General features: G+C 36.5%; 1 protein-coding gene across 1 annotated transcript in view; it reads left to right on the top strand.

Annotated features, from left to right (window-relative positions):
* Positions 1-49: 49 nt before the first annotated feature.
* Positions 50-19,722, top strand: part of egl (Egl_like_exo domain-containing protein) — a 221,564-nt gene continuing 201,891 nt past the window's right edge. The window contains exon 1 of the mRNA XM_081766021.1: positions 50-1,464. Within this exon, the coding sequence (XP_081622147.1) occupies positions 193-1,464 (1,272 nt within the window). The 5' untranslated portion in view covers positions 50-192. The remainder of the gene's footprint in view (positions 1,465-19,722) is intronic.

The raw sequence follows: 19,722 nt of genomic DNA, 5'->3' as shown, positions 1-19,722 counted from the left end.
GCAAGTGAAGTGAGAAATAATATTGTACCATAAAGAGTAGTGAAGTTGACACTTGCACTGTAGACGTCACATGGACAAAGTATGCAATATGTCGGTGAGTGAGAGGTGTTAGTTTTCTAGGGGTCCGTCGAGAGGACTTCTAAACGAAGTTTCCGCAATTAACCAGAGCCCGGACATCAAAAAATCGTAAAAATGGATAGCACTGAGTACGAACTGGTAAGAAATATGACGCTTCTTTTCTTTTTCGAGAGACTTATGGATAAAGGAGGTCCGAGGACTTTGCATGATCTTAGCTGTCAATTCGGAGCCAAGGGATTCACGAAAGAAATGAGACAAATAGCTGGAGGATCTCAATCCGGTTTGAAAAAATTTTTGTCACAGTATCCAGCACTTTTCTCCATCAATGGTGACTATGTGCATGTCAATATGTTTAGTTGTGCTAACAGTCCAAATGATCCGAATGGAAAATATGCTGGAAAGAGAGATTACGCGAAGGAGGCTGTGGAGTATTTCTGTGGTAAATTATTACAATACGGCGTTGGGACAGAAGTTCCAATCAAAAGTCTTTTGGGCCACAGATCACAAGCGTCTCCAGAAGTGCGACATATTTCAGGCCAGCATGTTAAAGAATTCCGTGAATTCTTGTTGAAATATCCTGAAGCTTTCGTCGTGAAAGACGAGTCGGTAATTCTCAAAGAGCATGAAGGGAAAGAGCCCCAACCCTTCAGGGAAATAGAAGAAGTTAAAGTTGATCCCGAAGTAACGAATCAATTATTGTCATTCTTTACGCAGTGTATAGAAGCCAAAGGGCCTATGCTCGTTGATCAGTTGTTTCACAGTGTTGGTGCCCGGTTTCCCCAAGAGATGTGGTCAAAAATTTTCAAAACGCCTCAGGACCTTTCAACTTTTCTCAAAATGCATTCGAATACCTTCCACGTTCAGTCAAATTTAGTAACTTTAGTTCCTCGTAAAGACAGTGCCAAGCTACCTCTCCAGACCTCAAATAATAGTAATACTACGACAAATGCCAACGTTGTAAATAACAATAACATTAATAATCAATGTACAGGTTCTCCAACGAGTATTCAAAACCAAACATTGAAACAAAGAATCAATTCGCTTGTCATGAAGACCATTGCCGACAATACGGAACGGGATCGTGATCGGAATACGTTTATTGGGACAGGAGATATACGTGAAAATCATAAACTCAAAGTGTTGCAAGCTACAAAAGTGATTGTTAGTGTTAAAGAAAGTGCTCAGATTATCGAAGAAATTTTTAGGTTAGGTAGTGCTGTGTCGTTTGACTGCGAAGGAATCAATTTAGGTCTGAAAGGACAGCTTACTCTGTTCCAAGTTGGGACAATGTCGGGACATGCTTACATTTTTGACCTGATAACGTGTCCTGGAATTGTGACAACAGGTGGAGTCAAAAGGTTGCTAGAATCTGAGGAAATCGTGAAGGTAAGTGGTTTGAATATTTATGTATCTGTTCAATAAAGGGCTTGCAGTTTATCTTTTGGGTTCATTTATTTACGTACTTATTTTTCAATTGCTTGCTTATGTATTACTTAAGAAAGGTCAGTATTGACACTGAATGAGGAATCACAAGTACTTTGTTATTGTTATTATTATTATTATTATTATTATTATTATTATTATTATTATTATTATTATTATTATTATTTAGTGAAAGTTAATATTTATTATTTTGTAACATAGCCTGATCTGAGGAATTCTATTGTATGGAAATGCTTCATAGACATGAAATTGTTATACATACAGACTTGCATTGCATACTTGTATAACTTTACATACTTTGTTTTGCATACAGAACTTTTCAATAACATTTCAATTCATCCTCTTAAACGTAATTTTAAATTAGCTTGGAATCACTGGCATGTTGATGCTCGCTTTTCTGTTTTTCTTCGAAACATGATATTAAGGACGTTTAATCTGATCATGCATTAAAAAAAAGAATTTCTCTGCAGCAGTTTCTCAATACATTTCAGAAATTATTAGTATTAAGTGATATTTGAACGCCAACCAGAACAAATCTTTCAAAGCGTCAGCAAATACAACTCGATTATCTTAAACGTCGGTGTACAAGATCATTTTCTGGAAATGCAGATCATTTTCTGATCATATGCAGTAAAAATTATAGTAATTTTATGATCTTGGTGACCTCATTATTAAACCATTTGGCTATTATTTTATTCCTAACTATAATTATCTGGCTGAAGAAGTAATTAATCTCTTGATAAATTTCTTATTTTATTCTATTACAGTTTTTCTCACGTTAGCCTTATTTGTTGGATTTGAACCTAAGAATGAATACTTCACATATTGAGGTTGTCATTACAATTCAAAAGTGTAGAAGAAAGTAAGGGAATGTATTTTAGAATATTATACAAATTAGTCTTAGTTTAACCATCCACTTAAGTTAAAAGAAGTAGATTATTAATGGACGTAAATGATTGTAAAATTATTTTTGTGCTCTGTCACTGGGAATCGAACCCGGGACCACGTGCACCAAATGCGGAAGCCAAATTAGTGTCCTAGCATTAGTTGTCATGTCTGTTTGGCTAAAATTCCGAAGATCATATTCTGCCGACGTCAGCTCTGAGTTTTGGTTTTCCAGTTTGATAGACTTACACGATAACTGCATTCAAAACTTAACCAGTTTCTTCTTCACTTTTCTTTATTCTCTCCCACCAACTGTTAAAGTAACATCGATCTACACTCATGTCCAAAATTATTGTCGCATGTCTATAAATATATTGTTGTAGGAATATAATTGGATAACGAATTCGCCCGGTATTTCCTATAATGTTAGTATGTGTATAATCTGCAAAGACGTGTATGTGGCAAATTTCATGTCAAAAGAGCAGTAAATAAGAACAATAAAACGAAAATAAAACTTTCTTGTCCATATAGCAAAATTTTGTTTTACTCATTCTAATTTTCGTATTTATAATTCTTTTCCTATGAAATTTACCACAAATATTCATTTCCCGATTATACACATAGTATCAATATTAAAAGTACCCTCCAAAATCATTATCGTATTATTTTCTTACAAGAAGACAGTTATAGATATGCGATAATCATTTTGAACATGAGTGTACATAGTTAAAGAAAGCTTATCCAGCAACATCTATGATAAGATGATTGAGCACAGAATCCAAGAGGTACTCGCACTTTACAAAATCTACATTATAACAGTGAGAAAGTCAGTAATTGGATATTTGATCTTTAGTAAATATTACATTATGTTAGCATTGTATTGTAATCAGTGGCGAAGGGAAGGGGGGCAGAGGGGCCGCCCCCCCAAAGATGTCCGACAATGTACTTTGATGTTTGTAATTTTTTATATATATTTTTTGTTTGTAGTTTTTCTATATGTACCTATAACAGCACTTCCCCCCACCGCAAGCACATCCTGGCTACGCTACTGATTGTAATCATGTAAACCAAGAAGCGTTTTACAATTGAAAACCTAGGCGTCTCGTAGGTTAGCAAATTAAGAGCGATTTCACCGGGGAAAAGCTCGCAGAATTAATCTGTGATAGTAATAATTGAGGATCAATTTTACCATTGATAATCTTGTATAGGTAAAGTAGGTCTGCAGCTCGGCGTCGTTTGTGTGGGCTACATAAGTACATTAAAAACATTATTTCTTGTGTGGAGTGGTCACGTAATTCGGGAATTCTAAATCTAACCATGGCTATGAAGAAGATACCGGATGAAACCATCAAGCTGATGTCGGCGATACCGAAAATATTAAACGTAATATGTTTATTCCGGATACTATACTATACTATACTATAGTCCGGAATGAGAAGTTAAATGTGCTTGGAAGTATGACGAAATTTGTAGTCCAAAACTCGTTTCTATACCGTGAATAGTAGTTCTTCAATTTTGTCCATTGATTAACTGAGAGAACGTTATTGTCGGAGCATAGTACACAGGAGTAAGAGACTTATCGAAATGAATGACCAGTGGTCAGGAGATTCGGAGGTTCAGAGACAGGTCCGAAGAATTTGTAGAGAATACCGAATGACAGGAAATTTGTTTATTCATGTATTTTATTTATTGGTGGCTACTTTTACGTGCCGTAGTTAGGCTCTCTCTATCTTTCACCAAATACGTAACCACATGCTTGTTTCGTCAGTTGTATATATATATATATATATATATATATATATATATATATATATATAAGAACTACAGTTATCATTCATTCCAGATAAGTGGATGGGGAATGTATACAAAGTCCGTTTCTCCCCCACTTCTTTGCTATTATAGAAGGGAGAAACAAGTTCCTAATCTTCACAGGGAGAGAATCTATTAGATATAGTATCGTGTAAAAATGTGTACAGTATCATGCGTGTGTTCCGTGCACTTCATATTGAAAAGGTATTGTTGCTCCTTTCAGTCACTATTGGACCCCGCTGCCCACAGTTGCCATTTTCACTATCTGAATATAGGTTTTATTTAGTCGTATTTTGTAAAATTGAATTTCTAGAAATAAGGACTCATTCGTTGTAGTTCCCGTAATTCTTTCATTTATTAGAGTCGGAAGAGGCTATGAATCAAATATGTTGTACTTTATCTTTTTAATTAGAATATTTGTTTATAAGAGGACTGGATGAAACACGCGTTGTTTTTCTTATTTCAGGTTCCACCGTTATTATGTTAGTGCTCTGATACTTTTCCCATACCGGTGAATATTGTATTTGCTCGTACGTTCCATATTAATATGAAATTATTGTATGGATACAGAAAGTACTCATTCAATTCTCAATCATATCATTGCTTTCAGTTCCATCATTTTACATCCCGGATTACCAGGCAAACCATAACTCCATTTAGATTTCAATTTATAATCAAAAGATGTGTTAGTTCTACTTATCTTACTAATACAGATAATTTGTAATAAAATATTTTGAAATATGAAGAGCTATTATGAAAGTTATAGCAGCCGGATTTAGGGAGATGCACCGGAGCACGTGCCCTCCTTCCCCTCTTCGTTGTGACATTATCTAAAGTGAGAAGCTAGCAGTAAAAATGGCAATACTTTCAGAAAATTTCATGTCATGTTTCCGTTTCGGGCTTAAAAGAAAGCAGAGTTTTTCAAAATCAATAGTTTAAGTCAATTTTCTAAAGGTTGAGGGAAAGGATCTATCGAGAACAGACACTTAGCATTTCCAGGGAAATTCCTCATTCACAGCAAAGATGCCTAAAGGCATTTACAAAAAATCAAATTTAATTCAAATGTACTGGTGGTTATTGGTGCACGCCCGTCAGAAAATCTTGGATCCGACCCTGCCGGTAGGCCTACTTCTGCGGGCGATGGTTGACGGTAGAAAGAAGAACATTGAAATTCATGTTTATCATACCACGTGCGTGTGCGTGATGAGAATCTTTGTATATCTTCCATCAGCTTATCTGAAATGAACCGTAGTAAATAACATGTATGCGTAGCCTTATCAGAAAGTTGTGTATGGGTCAGAACTTTATTCTCCCTCCAGATCTTCAGAAGTATCATCCCAGTTTTCAAGTTCACAAATATAAAATGGCGTATGAGTCTTGTTAATAAAGTGTATATGTATATAATATCCTGACTTTTATTTCTCGAAATTTTCGGGTGTTGGATTTACAGAACCAACCATGGAATGCTGCGTTACGTTTCACTGTTGAAATTTTAGTCACAAATCCGATAATAAGATAATATATAACTTTATTTTGACATTAAGGACGTATAAATCGTAACTTATACTGCAATATCGTGTATATAAAAGAAAAATTTTTATTTTAACATGATAAATCCGAAGTTCCTTGACATTGATTGTATTACCGGCCTGGAAATAACTTGTTGGTCTGGTATATAACTTCTTTCAGGACGCGTTGCCGGCAATTTAGATTTCAATAATGAAAACTGAACTCTTTTTTTTTTTTTTTTTTTCACATACGACATATTGCAGCATCAACGAGAAAATGTATTATGTTGGTGAATTACTTTTCACAGATTTTATGAGGTGATTATAATGAGACCTTTTTAATTAATGATATGCATTTCGTAACATACGTAAAAGTAATTTCCATGAGAACTATGGTAAAAAGCACGAGAGAGACAATTGTGAATAGCTGTTTCAAATTATAATACTTCCTTAGTTAAATGCATCGCTGATTACTTCCGTAATAAAGTATTTGTCGTTTAGACTATTTCCCTGTCATTAAATTTTCAATATGTTCTGTTTGACCTGAAATATTAAAACAGAAATAAAGAATATAAATTAACATTGCATTCGTATCTTACTGAAAGTGAGAATTTACACGGACATACGTGTTAACTCTTGAATTTTCTAGGTATCTTTTGATGCAATATATCAGGAAAAAGAACGACGGTACAGTCGCCTTCAGAAATGCAATACTTTACTGTAGATTTAGAGATTTGTTATTCATTTATTTACTGAGAGGTTCGAGATACTGTCGCGAAACCATACTACTTTAGAAATAATTACAATTAAATATTGGACGGAATTTTTGGAAGAAATTGTGTCATTAAGTAAAGAGACAAATTGCTATAGCTCAATAAAGATTTATGTCAATCTTTCAAAACTAAGGCTATTTTTCAATATAATCACCCTTTACAGTTATGCATTTGTCCCATCTTTCTTGCAGCTTCCTAATTCCCTTGGCGAAGAAGTCTTTCGATTTACCCCGAAGCCACCTTTGCACCGCTGCCTTAACTTCCTCATTGTTAGCAAATCTTTTTCCACGTAGGGCGTCTTTGAGTGGTCCAAACAGGTAAAAATCAGATGGGGCGAGGTCTGGGCTGTAGGCAGGATGAGGTAAGACCTCCCAACCCAATTCTTGAAGCTTATCTCGGGTCAGCTGGACTGTATGAGGGCGGGCGTTATCGTGCTGAAGAATGACTCCTTTTGACAAGAGTGCACGGCGTTTGCTCCTGATAGCTGGTTTAACTTTGTGTTCTAGCATCTCAGAATAGTATAGGCTATTGATAGTTCGCTGATCTTCAAGGATATCGCAATAGATTGGACCCTGTGAGTCCCAAAAGATGGTCAGTAGCACTTTACCAGCGGAAGGTTGAACCTTGAATTTTTTGCGAACTGGAGAGCTAGTGTGTTTCCAGTCCATACTCTGCCTTTTGGTCTCAGGTTCGTAGTGATGGATCCAGGCCTCGTCGCAAGTCACTATTCTTTCAAAAAAAAAAAAAAAAAAGTCTCCTTCAATCAAACTTCGTTGCGTTAAGGCTTGACAAATGGAAAGCCTTGATTCTTTATGAGCGTCAGTAAGCTGTCTGGGAACCCATCTGGGACACGTTTTTCTGTTTTTCTGTACTTTAAAATGTTCCTAATGACATTGTGAACAGTTCCAACATTTACTTGAACTTCCTCAGCTATCATTTCAACAGTAATTATTCTGTTATCACGAATAAGTCCGTCAATCCTCGATTCCAACGAAAAACCAGAAACTTCCACTGGACGTCCACATCGGGGTTCATCACCTACACTTGTTCGGCCACTTTTAAACCGATCACCCCACTTGTACACATTCGCACGGTTCATACAACTGTTACCGTACTGTCTCAACATTCGAGAAAAAATTTCACTTGGTTTTACACCTTCTGCAACTAAAAACCTAATGACTGAGATCTGTTCTTCTAAGGTGCAATCTTCTAGAGGACTTGCCATGATGAATTGATATTTTTGAAGTTATGTTGACATAAAATTACGAATCAGCAGAACAGAGCATATCCCAAGGTTGCCAGCTAACACCTTCTGAAACAAAAAAAAAAAAAAAATGATTTGTGTTAAAAATATAGACTGTCTCTTTACTTATTGAATGATCCTCGTATATATATATATATTAGAAGTATCATTCCAACATTCGTCTTGTGCAACGTGAAAACTCTTTAAAAAATAAAATTAAAAAACTCAGAATAGCCTGCTGCTTGTTTCTTTTCATGAGACCTCCCAATTGTCAAACAAAATGCGCTAACCTTAAATCTACAGATACCCCAAACTATGAGTAAAATATCACATTTTCAGGTGTTGGAATCAGGATTTGAGGGAGAAATGAAAAATACATACCAAGTTTCTGGTTTGTCTAAAAATATAAGCATAGGATTCTTATAATATGCGGTAAGTAACAACGCAGAACTGTAAAATTGGCTGTACGGTAAAAAAAAATAAAATCTTCAGGCTTTACGTCCCACGATTATGTCAGCTAGGCTAAAAGAGACAGTGATTATGAGAAATAAATGGAATGGTGGGATGAATAAAGTGGGAGGAAACGAGAGAACCCTAGGAAAATCCACACACACGATGTTTGTCCTCCATAAAGCTCACTTGGCGCGAGCTGGAATAGAATCAAGGACCCCATGTACCAGAAGTGAACACACTACCATTGAACCACTGTGGCTCCAGGCTGTACGGTAATTTACGTAATTTAAACCAGTTGTAATGTTTTGATAGAAAAGCCCTTTAAATTGTCCAATATCACACGACTTCTATTATTGTTTATAAACAAAGATTCGGGACTTTTTCTATAGGCAGCTTCTTGGTTGGCTTCACAGTAAAAAATAATAAGCATTGTCATTGCAAATCAGACTTGAGAAGATGTGATTAAATATGGACGTTCTAATTACGTTACAGAGCGATGCCCAAATCAAGAATGCAAAGGTCATTCACGATCATGTACAGAATTGGAAGAGCAAGCATGAGGTTTATGCATGCTTCAAGGAGCTAACACCCTAGGTGGACTGCTGTACCGGTTTGCCGTCAGATCAAGTTGAGCAACAGTTAGGACTCATTTGTGTGACTGTAGGGAAAAATAGATTATACTGGCGATGGAGCGTTTAATTATCAGCATAAGGATAGTTGGAATCGGAAGAAGCTACTGAAACAACAGGAGTAGCAAGTTTTGATTGAAAAAATTAGCAGAACGGCATTGGGATATGCATCAGGGCTGTAGAAGAGGGTACACGGCGGTTCACGCCGTATACCCTCTGCTTAATCCTAGTCATTAGAATGTACCTTCTGCTTCAAAGCGTATGGTACTTTCTACTTTTGCTTTATTTATATATTTAATCGGGCCAGACTTCAGTGATAAAGTGACTATATCACATCCCCCCCTTATATTCTTAGCAGGTGTTCAAATATCCCTACATGATATTTCAGGGATTTTCATGAGAAAAAATCATTTTTTCTTAGTACACTGTCTTTTCGTGTTTTTCTAAACTAAAATAAAGTTAAATTTGGCATAATTTTCTTATTTCTGCCAATATCGGGCGCGAGTTTTTCTGTTTCTTCTCGGAGTGAGTTGTTCCTTCTTCATTCCTACACCCATATATATTATTAATGGTGTGATTTAAGTAGTCATCAAGAAAATAGCACGAAATGCTTTTAGACTATAAAACAGTAGTGTATCCTTTATATTTTAATTGAATTAATTAATACATGCGTTTAACATTGTTCATTAAAAATACCTTCTATGTCTTTTATGACAGTCATAGACGATCACTAAACAGCGTATCCCTCTGAAAATATTAGGACTACAGCCAGTGGCGTATTTACGATTTTGTTTCGATGGGGGGGGGGCTTCACCTGAAAATGTGAAAATTCTGCAAGATATTTCATATACTTTAGTATAGTAAGTAAGATTTCGGGGGTGCTTAAGCCCGTAAGCCTCCCACCCTAAATACGCCACTGACTACAGCACTGGATATGCTGACCAGTGCACCAGCTTAAAATCACCTTCTACTCTTTTAAGCTTCTCGAGGCACTGTTCGTTACCAGTACAGATAAGAATTTAATTAATGCTAAAACTATGAACAAACATTGGAGGTGTGGCAAGTGTCAATGTAAATGTTGACACTGTCTGTTGCGACGAATGTTGTTTACTAGCATTAGAAATATTTTATATCTGAAGAATAGCCATCAATTTTTGACACGAAAAGAACGAACACTTAGATTTCAAACAGTTTTGTCCAGCACAATGTTGGTACAGATGTTTTAAGATCAATTGCTTATTGGCTTTCTTATTGACTTTTTAGAAATCAGTACTGAAAAAGATTTTTGCTGTCACAAATTTCAAAGTTCATTGAAAGGATAGTGAAACTGAAATTTACTCTAAATACATAGTAGTTTGTGGGTTGAATGATAAATGAGAGAAATTTTATGCGATGGCAGAGCTCATTTAATTGCTATAGTTGCAATCTTTTGGTATGTAGATAGGGAGAAGGCTGTCGCTTACAAGTGTATGCATAACAAGTATTTGCACAATAGATTCGGATATAGATTTAATGCCTATATGTGTTTGAGAGTTTCTTGAAACCTGTAATTTACCGAAACCCGTTATAAAGATGGTTAGGCTAATGTTAATAAGACAAAGGTTGCCAGGTAAAAACAGGAAAATGTTAAAAGAATTTTTGTATCATTGGACGAAGAATGGGTGGGAAAATTATTTTGGATCTCCATTTTCTATACTAGGGTTTTAAAAAATGGCTGAAGGTTAAAAAAAAGAAAATCTTGAAATATCACAGTATACCAAGAAATACCTAGGATAGAGCTCATTACTTAATGAAAATATTCTCATTTACATTTTGTTTTATAGTTAAAGCCTAGAGATTTAATTTTCAATCTTACAAAAGTGACATGTATGATTATTTTTCTCTTACCGGTATCAGTTACAGATTTGGAGAACCTCACTGAAGAGTTAAGTTGTATTTTGCAATCTTACAGGAGATAATAATATTGATGATCCTATCGTGTATCGTTTACTGATGCCCAATATTTTAAACGAAAACTGAAAAGTAGAGGTGAGCACACGTTTCCCATAGACCCTTGAGTCATGGTTCTGAGAACTGCTGTGTAGCCCAAGTGGGCCCAGACTCCTCGTGAAATGGTACAAGATATGGAGAGTGGAGAAGTAACTTCTGGAGGCTCAACTCGTGAGTCGTAATGTTGCCTACCCTGTTCAAATAGAAATTCCGCCTTAGGCCGCGCCTCCATTGCTTCCGAATGTGAACTGCAAATTCATGTGCCTCTACTATATCCGAAGTTTTGCGAATGTGAATCAAGTTGCAGTGTCTCTTTCAAAGCTTCAATGTGAAATATTTTTGCTTGAAAATTCGTACCTTAAAGTCTTGAGAGCACGAAGATGAATGACATTTTTATCAAGAAATGAGGAGGGAAAATTTTACTTATTGCCTCAGCAGAGCAACAAGAGGAAAAGTTTTTCGAGTATTTTAGAATGACACCTGCAGCATTCTATTACATACTTCACAAAATCTCATCTGCACTTGAAAAATATTCCAATTTTCGAGTCTCTCTCTCTCTGCGAAGAATCATTTGGTTTTGACATTAAGGTAAGAAGCAATATTTTATTATTTGAGGAACAAAAAGGAAATATAAAATGAATAAAAAGTTGCGGTTCGTGTATTAATTAAATCTTCATATTTTAAAGACAAAAAAATATACCGTATTTACGCGTGTATGCCGCGCACCCCCAATTTCTGGAACGTTAAAATTGAAAAAAAAAAAAAAAAAACGTGTAAGCAGCGCACATCAATTTTCTAAAAAAAAAACAAAAAAAAACGGAACAATGTATTTTTCATCCTACTTTTAATTATTAAAATCGTTATACACAAAGACAGTCCAACAATACTGTGATTATTAACAGAAACCACTCCCGTGCCTAGCTTTCTTCTTCGTCGTCTCCCGAGGAGCTGGAGCACGTATCACCATCGGACTGAATAAAGTCTTCGCTCCCATCGCTGGCATTGGAAATGCAGCATTTTTTAAAGCTGCGGACGACAAGATCCTCTGGAATTGAATTCCATGCCTCAATAATCCATGCGCACAAAAGACGAAGTGCAGGTTTCTTAATTCGGTCAGTTGGCGTAGTTTCGTGTATTGCAGTCGCCATCTATTCAGTGTACAGTCGCCGCAAGTGGTTCTTGAAAGGCCGGTTGATGCAAAGAGGAAAGATGAGCTGTAACTTGTCATTTTATATTAAAACTTTTCTACTCTTGTAAAATTACTCACAATATTCCAGTATTAGGTTAATAAGAACTCCTCCTGATTTTAAATGCTTGGTGGCGCAGTCAATTCTTCATTTCCTCGTGTATGCCGCTCACCCTGTTTTTTGACTTCGTTTTTGTACAGAAAAGGTGCGCGGCATACACGGATAAATACGGTATATACATACATACTTTCCATTCCAAGTTTCTGACGTGTCGTTTGTGGTAATCTGGATGAACTTGGTTCCACAATGGAACTTAATCAAAACAATTTATTAAAGCATCAACATTTATTTCCATCTTTATTTTTATTTATTTATTTTATCTCCACACCTCGCAACGTCGTCTGCTTTCACGCAAAACAAACTTTCTTCTCTCACGTAGAGCTCAATTCCTCTGCAGACGACTCTCCATTTGCACGAATTCGGACGAACAATCCCATCAGGTTGGGATCATTCGCATTCGCACCTTTTCGTCGGTTTTCGCAGTTCGCAGGTCGGAACTAGTCGAGGCAATCCAATTTATATACACATGCTGGAAAATTCACATTCGCATTCGGAAGCAATGGAAGCGCGGCCTTACTGTTCAGTCCTCGACGAAGGGAGGTAGCATTTATATGTAGATTACATATGAAGCGTTCCGGGTAATAAGCGGGAGCTCAAGATTGGCCTGGAAATTCCTCTTACTACTACTCTCTAAACGGTCAAAATAATCGTAAGTTTATTTGTATGCCTATAATTATTTATTTTTATTTTTAAGGGAAACGAACAACAGGTTGCCTCAAATCGGTTAGGTATTACCACTCAGAACACCTCAAATGGATGTGGACAGGTATTTTTTAGACGTTCCAATTAAAGTTAGGAACCTTCTGTTGAATTTGCCCTTATTACTCGGAATGCCTCATATGCAGCATGGTATTTACTTTGTGGACACTCTGTCGAAAAAGTGTAGAAGCTTTTTCAGATCAGCCGTCCTGAGTAAGGTTTTCGTGGGTTTTCCTCATTCACACCAGGCAAATGCCGAGATGGTACCTAACGTACAGGTCCTAGGCCGCTTCCTTTCCTTTCCCCGAACAGTGTGATCGCTGAGGGACTTCATTCCTTATACGTAACAGGCTAACATGGTGATAGGTGCCGAAAGCCCAGAAGTCTAATTCCTAATCCTAATTACTTTGTCGAACCCTACCCTATGAAACTTCATATACAACATTGTATTCGTATATAATTTAGGCTCAAATGATCTTTGATAGAATCGTAATAGTGGAAATAATGCAGAACTATTAAAAGTTCCAAATAGAGGTGTAAAACTATTTTACACTGGTACAATCAATAATAAAGGCAATGGGAGTACCCAAAGGATGTGTTTTAACCTTTCCCTTTCAACAAAACATTACAAACAATCATGTACCATATTAAGATGTATAAAAAGCCTGAAACAATATGACCTTCAGAGCTTTAACTCACACACTCTCCCTTCTTGATGACATTGTTCGTACGCCACTGGAAAAGGGAGGCAGCTAGGGCGTACTATATAAAACTGCTAACCCACCATTTCGTGGTGGGCAGAAAACACCATCAGAAACTGAGATACGAATTCTATCAACTGTGTTCAAAACCGTAACCTCCGTTTCCTATAAATGAATCTCAGCACCGTAAAATCGTCTTGTCACTTACCAAATCTAAGTAATTGTATGGACAAAAGTAAAATTTCGTACATCTCAAGTGCATGAAAGTACAACCTTCCTGTAGGTGTATGGGTGTTTTTTTTTTTTTTTTTTTTTTCCTGAATCGTGTTGCTGCAATGTAGTGAGAATGAAATTTAAATACATACAAAATAAGTGTAATCATGTATTCGATTAATCGGTTTTGTATTTCAATAAGTCATTTTTTTAAAATGTGGAAAAACAGCATAACTAAAGTAATAATAATAATAATAATCTATTCATTAAACCGGAAGAAGGACGTGAGCTGAGCGTTTGAATTGTTGGTAATTGATATGGCAGTTTTGTATATGCTCCACTAAAGGAGAGAAAAAATGTTCTCTGAGCTCGTTTTTTAAACTGTCTGTATGTTTTAAATATTTTTCAATTGAGTGATTTTACTGCAACCTTGTGGATGAATAGAGAATTTACTTTCTTGCCTTTACGTGAAAATACGTGTATTCTACCCATTCATTCAGTTGTTTTGCTTTGTATATTTATTTTATATTTTGAAAGCTAACGAAAGAAATCTACAAAGCATATCTATCTACGCCTATATGTTTGAAATTGAATGTTGTGGTGGGAATTCTTTCTTATAATTTCCGGTGGTGAAAGCAATCTATACTTTTTTTTTTTTTTCATGAGCAGCGGAATTGTCATTAAGGTAGAAACTGAAGTGTGCTTTTGTTTCTTTCGAGGGCACATTATATTACGTAATGCTTTGTGGGAATGTAACGTGAGATGCGTGGTGAAGTGTTTTGGTATAGTGAAGGTTCGTAGTAGTTTTTCTTTTATATATACTGTAAGCTTAATTTGACGTCTGAAGATCGAAACTAAAAGAGACGATAATGATAGTGAATAAAATGATGGAATGAAGAAAGTGGGAGGAAAGGGAAGCACTACGACAAAATCCACTCACATGATGTTTGTCCAACACAAAGCCCACTTGTTTCGGAACTGGGATCGATTCAAGAACCCCATACATCAGAGGTGAGGCGCTGCCACTGAGCCGCAGTCTCCTCTTAATACATTGCCATTAGAGCTATAGAGCATAAACATGGAAAAACTGAGTGGAATCTCTAGTTTTACACCTCACGTTGTATGAGTAACAAAACTGATAATTTAGAGTTCTTACCTGTGGGGTTCGTGCTTCGATTCTCAGCCAAGTAAGTTTGTGGTGGACAACATCGTCCATGAGTTTCCTCGGGGTGCCGTTTCCTCTCACTTTCTCATTCCACCAATTATTTTATCATCGTCTCCCTTAAAGGAAACCCATGTTGTGGTTTCCAAGGGGGGCAAGTATAAGCAACATTTCAAATGTAGTCTCAAATTTTGCGTTATCTATTCTAAAATATCTGTTGGGTTTTCGATCTTCCGAAGCACAATTTCCTCTAAAGGGAGACGACCGCCCCACCTTGCTCTCCCTGATGGGCGCCCTTGTCTCCCTTAACCTGAAGGGCATAATCGTGGGACGTTAAGCTGAAAGGTGAATGAAAGCGGATGATTAATGAACGTAAATTATGTAGAATTGGTGGAATGAAGATGTGAAGGGAAAACGGTAAAAAAAAAATCCACGGGCACGATGTAATCTACTGATTCACTGTAAGTCGGACGTAGAATTCAACAATAGATACATTTATCGGGAATCGAACCCATGTCTTCAACATTGTAGACAGGAATCTAATAGTCACGGAAGATCTGTTATTTTTTTGACATGTAGAATGGTTTTTGAAACAAGAACTGAGAATTTGGCTTTTCATCTGTCCTGAAATGCTTCCTGCATGTATGCATACAAAATGGTTTTCCCAATCTATTATGAGTTCTGTGTCGATATGGCGGAAATGAAGGTTTTCACACGAAGATTGTTATCCAGGCTGCTTAATTATCTGCAAGACGTCAGAAGAAGAGATCTGTACTTACAGCACGAGGTGTTACCGTAATGAATGCGAGAATGTAACATGAAACATGCCTCGGAGTAATTTTGCGTGACCTGATCACTGAGATAAATTTATTTTCCTCGGCATTCGTAAACTATTACGAGTTTTTTGAGCTCTGGGAATTCAATTCGTTCGCCAAGTGCGTTCAAGTATGGTCTCCCGTCGAGGTTAGCAATGCACCAACGCGCATAAAGCTGTGCCTAGTACAGCGGTTATAAGATTATACTTATAGGCTATTATTTCTTGCTTAAGCAAATGTCACAAAAGAAATACTGAAAATTAATCGAAATGTGTATAGTTTTACTTTAAAAAACTGACAACCTACGTCTCTTTAAAATTGTTAAGCTGAGCTTTTGTGTTTTATATCCTTCAGCAGCACTGTGGTCATGGAGGACAGAACCTTGCAAACACACTGATTCAGTGATGCCAACCTGGAATATTACAGAAGCCCATCTTGAGAGGCAGAAATTCTCGTTTTGTTTCTGAATTTTCTGTTACACTCATTGTTAGGGTCGTCAAGTCTAGGAGGCTTAGGTGGGCGGGTCATGTAGCTAGAATGGAAGAAAGTAGAAACGCTTTCAAAGTCTTGACTGGAAGACCAATCGAAAAACGACCATTAGGAAGACCTAGGCGCAGATGGGAGGACAATATTAAGATGGATCTCGCAGAGATTGGAATACAAAGTAGAAACTGGATGCAGTTAGCGAAGGATAGAAGTCAGTGGAGAGCTGTTGTGAACGCGGCATTAAACCTGCGGGTTCCATAGGCCATAGAGTGAGTGAGTTAGTTATTTTCTGTTACACTAGTTACAAAGATATGAAAAAGAAAACTTTTATATTTCAGTTTTTACAATATCTGAGTAAATTTCGATCATCCTGCTTATAAAATGGTTTGTGAATATGCATTTTCCTTAAACAGAAACAAATATGTTGTTAAAAATGCAGTGTCTACATCACATCTTGTTCCATCACCTTCTGTTGCAGGTAACAAACACTGGAACAACTTCGTTCTCGACACAATTCATGTGAAACTATTTTGGAATTCGATTATTTCCCGTTTGGCATTTTACTGTTGTTTTTTTTTTTTCATTTGTTTTCTTTTCTTTTGATTTCTGAAATACCAAAGCTCAGTTGTGCACCTTTGCGCTTGAATCTTGGAAATTACCCAAGATTGTTTCATTTCATAAAGTACTTTCTCGCTACCGTGCACTTTCCCTACAGTAAGGAAAAAGTACATGGAAGCGAAATTTGGGGATCAACACTGTTTTCAAGCTTGTACAGGGGCCGGAATAATACCATAACCCTTTTTGAAATGTCAATAGAAGGACCAACGTAGATCCTGGTCAACATGTTATTTCACTACCATGCAGAGTAATGTTTACCATAACACACACAGAAGTCTGAGTCTTCAACCACTTTGAAGATGACATCGCCCAGATGTTTACTAGTGCTGTTAAATTTCGAATAATTCATTATGCATTATTCGAGCAATTATTTGGATAATAAATAATTATTCGAGAACGAATATTCTAATGAGTTCAACAGCACTAATGTTTACCATCATGAGCGATACATTCTTCTAGGCATACTGCCAGATTGTTATTTGGTCGTTTCCTTTTTCCCTTTTTTTAAAAAAATTTTCTTTTAGCGATCACTTGGTGAGAATCCCAATCTTCAATTCCTCAGTTTTATGAGATTTGTGCTCAAAGCTGAAAAACTTCCATTCAGGGTCCTCACCGAGAGTTACTAAGTCAAAGAGTCGAAAATCACTAAACATTATAATTTACAGTGGCATAGCAGAAATATATCAAGGAAACTAATAATTACTATCTCGCAAAATCACACACACACATTATATATAATATGAGTTCGGGGAAAAACAATAACAACACTCATGTGAGCTGAACTGTCGAAAGAGTTCAGGTTTGAAACAACAGCATATTCACTATGCTATTTTTTCTATCTTGAATTGTTTCCGCAATTCAGCTTACATGAGTGTTATTGTTTTTCTGTAACTAACTCACTTTGTTTTAAAATGAGGGTTATCATTGTTTTCCCCCGAACTTTTCATATATGTCCACCAGGAAAAGGTCGTATTTTGAGGAATGATAGCATGAGTCATGACAAGCAAAAATCTGTATAAACCATTGCTCCATTCCGCTTCAATTTCGAGATAACATTCGATATATATCACTTTCTTTACACTTACAGATCCCAGACGTAATAACGGAAACCAAAAATCTCCCTTTTTTTTTTTTTTTTTTTTTTTGATCCTCCAATCTGTATCAAACCCTAATATATTAGAATGTAATGAGGGGAAAATGAAAAATTTCATCACCTAATGTACGCTGTAATGCATATCAAGACTATGGCTCAGATTTCTATGACCTAAAATTTTTGAAAGTATTTTCATGTACTCATGCCCTTAATATAACCTAAAGCCAGGCAACATTGACTTTAGAGATCTTGAAACTATACTCCGAGGTGGCAGGGTCTCTTACAAATATCCCTAATCCTCGAAAAATATCTAAACGCAAAGTAAACAAGACGGGTCTTATCGTAAGTACTATAATGACTTTAGGGGCGGGCTCAGGGGATTGATCTTTTTTTGTGATCGTACTCAGTGTATATTACCACTATTTTATCGTCCGTGCATTGAAAATCTCCATTGGATGTTGTTGAAAGAATTTTCCACCGATTCAGATACAACTGCAGGGGAGGAAACAGAGAAAGAAACAAAAGTTGAGGTGGAGACTTGTTTTTCCAAAATGGTTGATACTATGCCAAGTCCAGAATCTTTCCTCTCACACTACAGTACTCCTTCAAATCTCGTTACACAATGCCAAACATTTCTGAGAAAGTTCCAAATAACCTCGTGCCAGTGTTTGCACTATTTCTGAGTAGTGGAATTCCCTAAAATATAACCGAAAATTAGCTTTTATATCACTTCAGACTCAAGTATGCATTTATATGACCCATAACAATTGTATTTTTGTGTTCACAGGAGTCAGAGATGTGTTTATATTCCATCAGACATTTAAACAGATGCAAGGATAAAAGTATATCTTAGAAATCTTGGTCTCACCACGACTAAAATGGAATAGTTTGTACTACTTCAACGGTAGACAGTCAAGCGCCGTCTGACGAACGAGGTGGCCAATTCAAAAAGAGTATATCATTATGTTGGTCCATATATATGAAATACCCCGTATATATTGTGCATTGTCCCGTTCCGAAAAATTATTGACCAAATATCTAAATGGTTCTGAGAATATTTCGCCTGATAACAGATGTAATTTGTGGTCGCATCGACAGTATAGACACCACGCGGCTCAGCTCTGAAATATTCGCTTTCACCAGAGTCGACAGTGGCGTCTTTAGTTCCTAATTGTTTATAAAAATTTTGTAGAAAAGGGTTTTATTACTTATTTATTATTTGTAGTTTCACGGGGACTGCTGCAGCTAAGCTATTTGCCCCATCACAATAAGGCCAATGGCCATCACACGCTGCATATTAAAAATTCAAATGGATTGTATGTAGTTTATATAACTTCTTCAAATTACGGGATTAGAACAAGAAAGAAAAACAATTTAAAATAGCAATAATAAGTAAAAGAAAATACCTAGACAAAGTTTATCCCAGTGTGACAAGTAAAAACTGAAAAATGGAGTCATTAAAAGTCATACTACCCCCAAAATCTGTTCTAGATTGTTTGAGTCCCAAATGCTCTCTTACATCTGAGTATTTTGGACATTCTACAGGACTGTGCCAAGTACGAACGGTTGGTGCTATGCACTAAATACGAATGTGTGAGATGATAACTTCCTATGCACAAGCAAGTCAAGATCAACTCATCTCTGTTTCCAATACATGACGATGGCTGCCAATTGTTCAAACGAGGTTTTATTGAGTGAAGCTCATTTTCTTTGGCCTGATTCCAATCCACTTGCTTAGTAAGTACGCCAGCAATTTTTACTTGGGGGGTGTTCAAAATAAAAGAGGGGTGCTCAGAATAGTGACATACATTTTTAAAC

This window comes from Thermobia domestica, chromosome 7, assembly GCF_964235325.1.
Source record: "Thermobia domestica chromosome 7, izTheDome1.hap1.1, whole genome shotgun sequence".
Lineage (NCBI taxonomy): Eukaryota > Metazoa > Arthropoda > Insecta > Zygentoma > Lepismatidae > Thermobia > Thermobia domestica.
The sequence above is the reverse complement of the archived record's forward strand: the minus strand, read 5'-3'. Positions and strand labels throughout refer to the sequence as shown.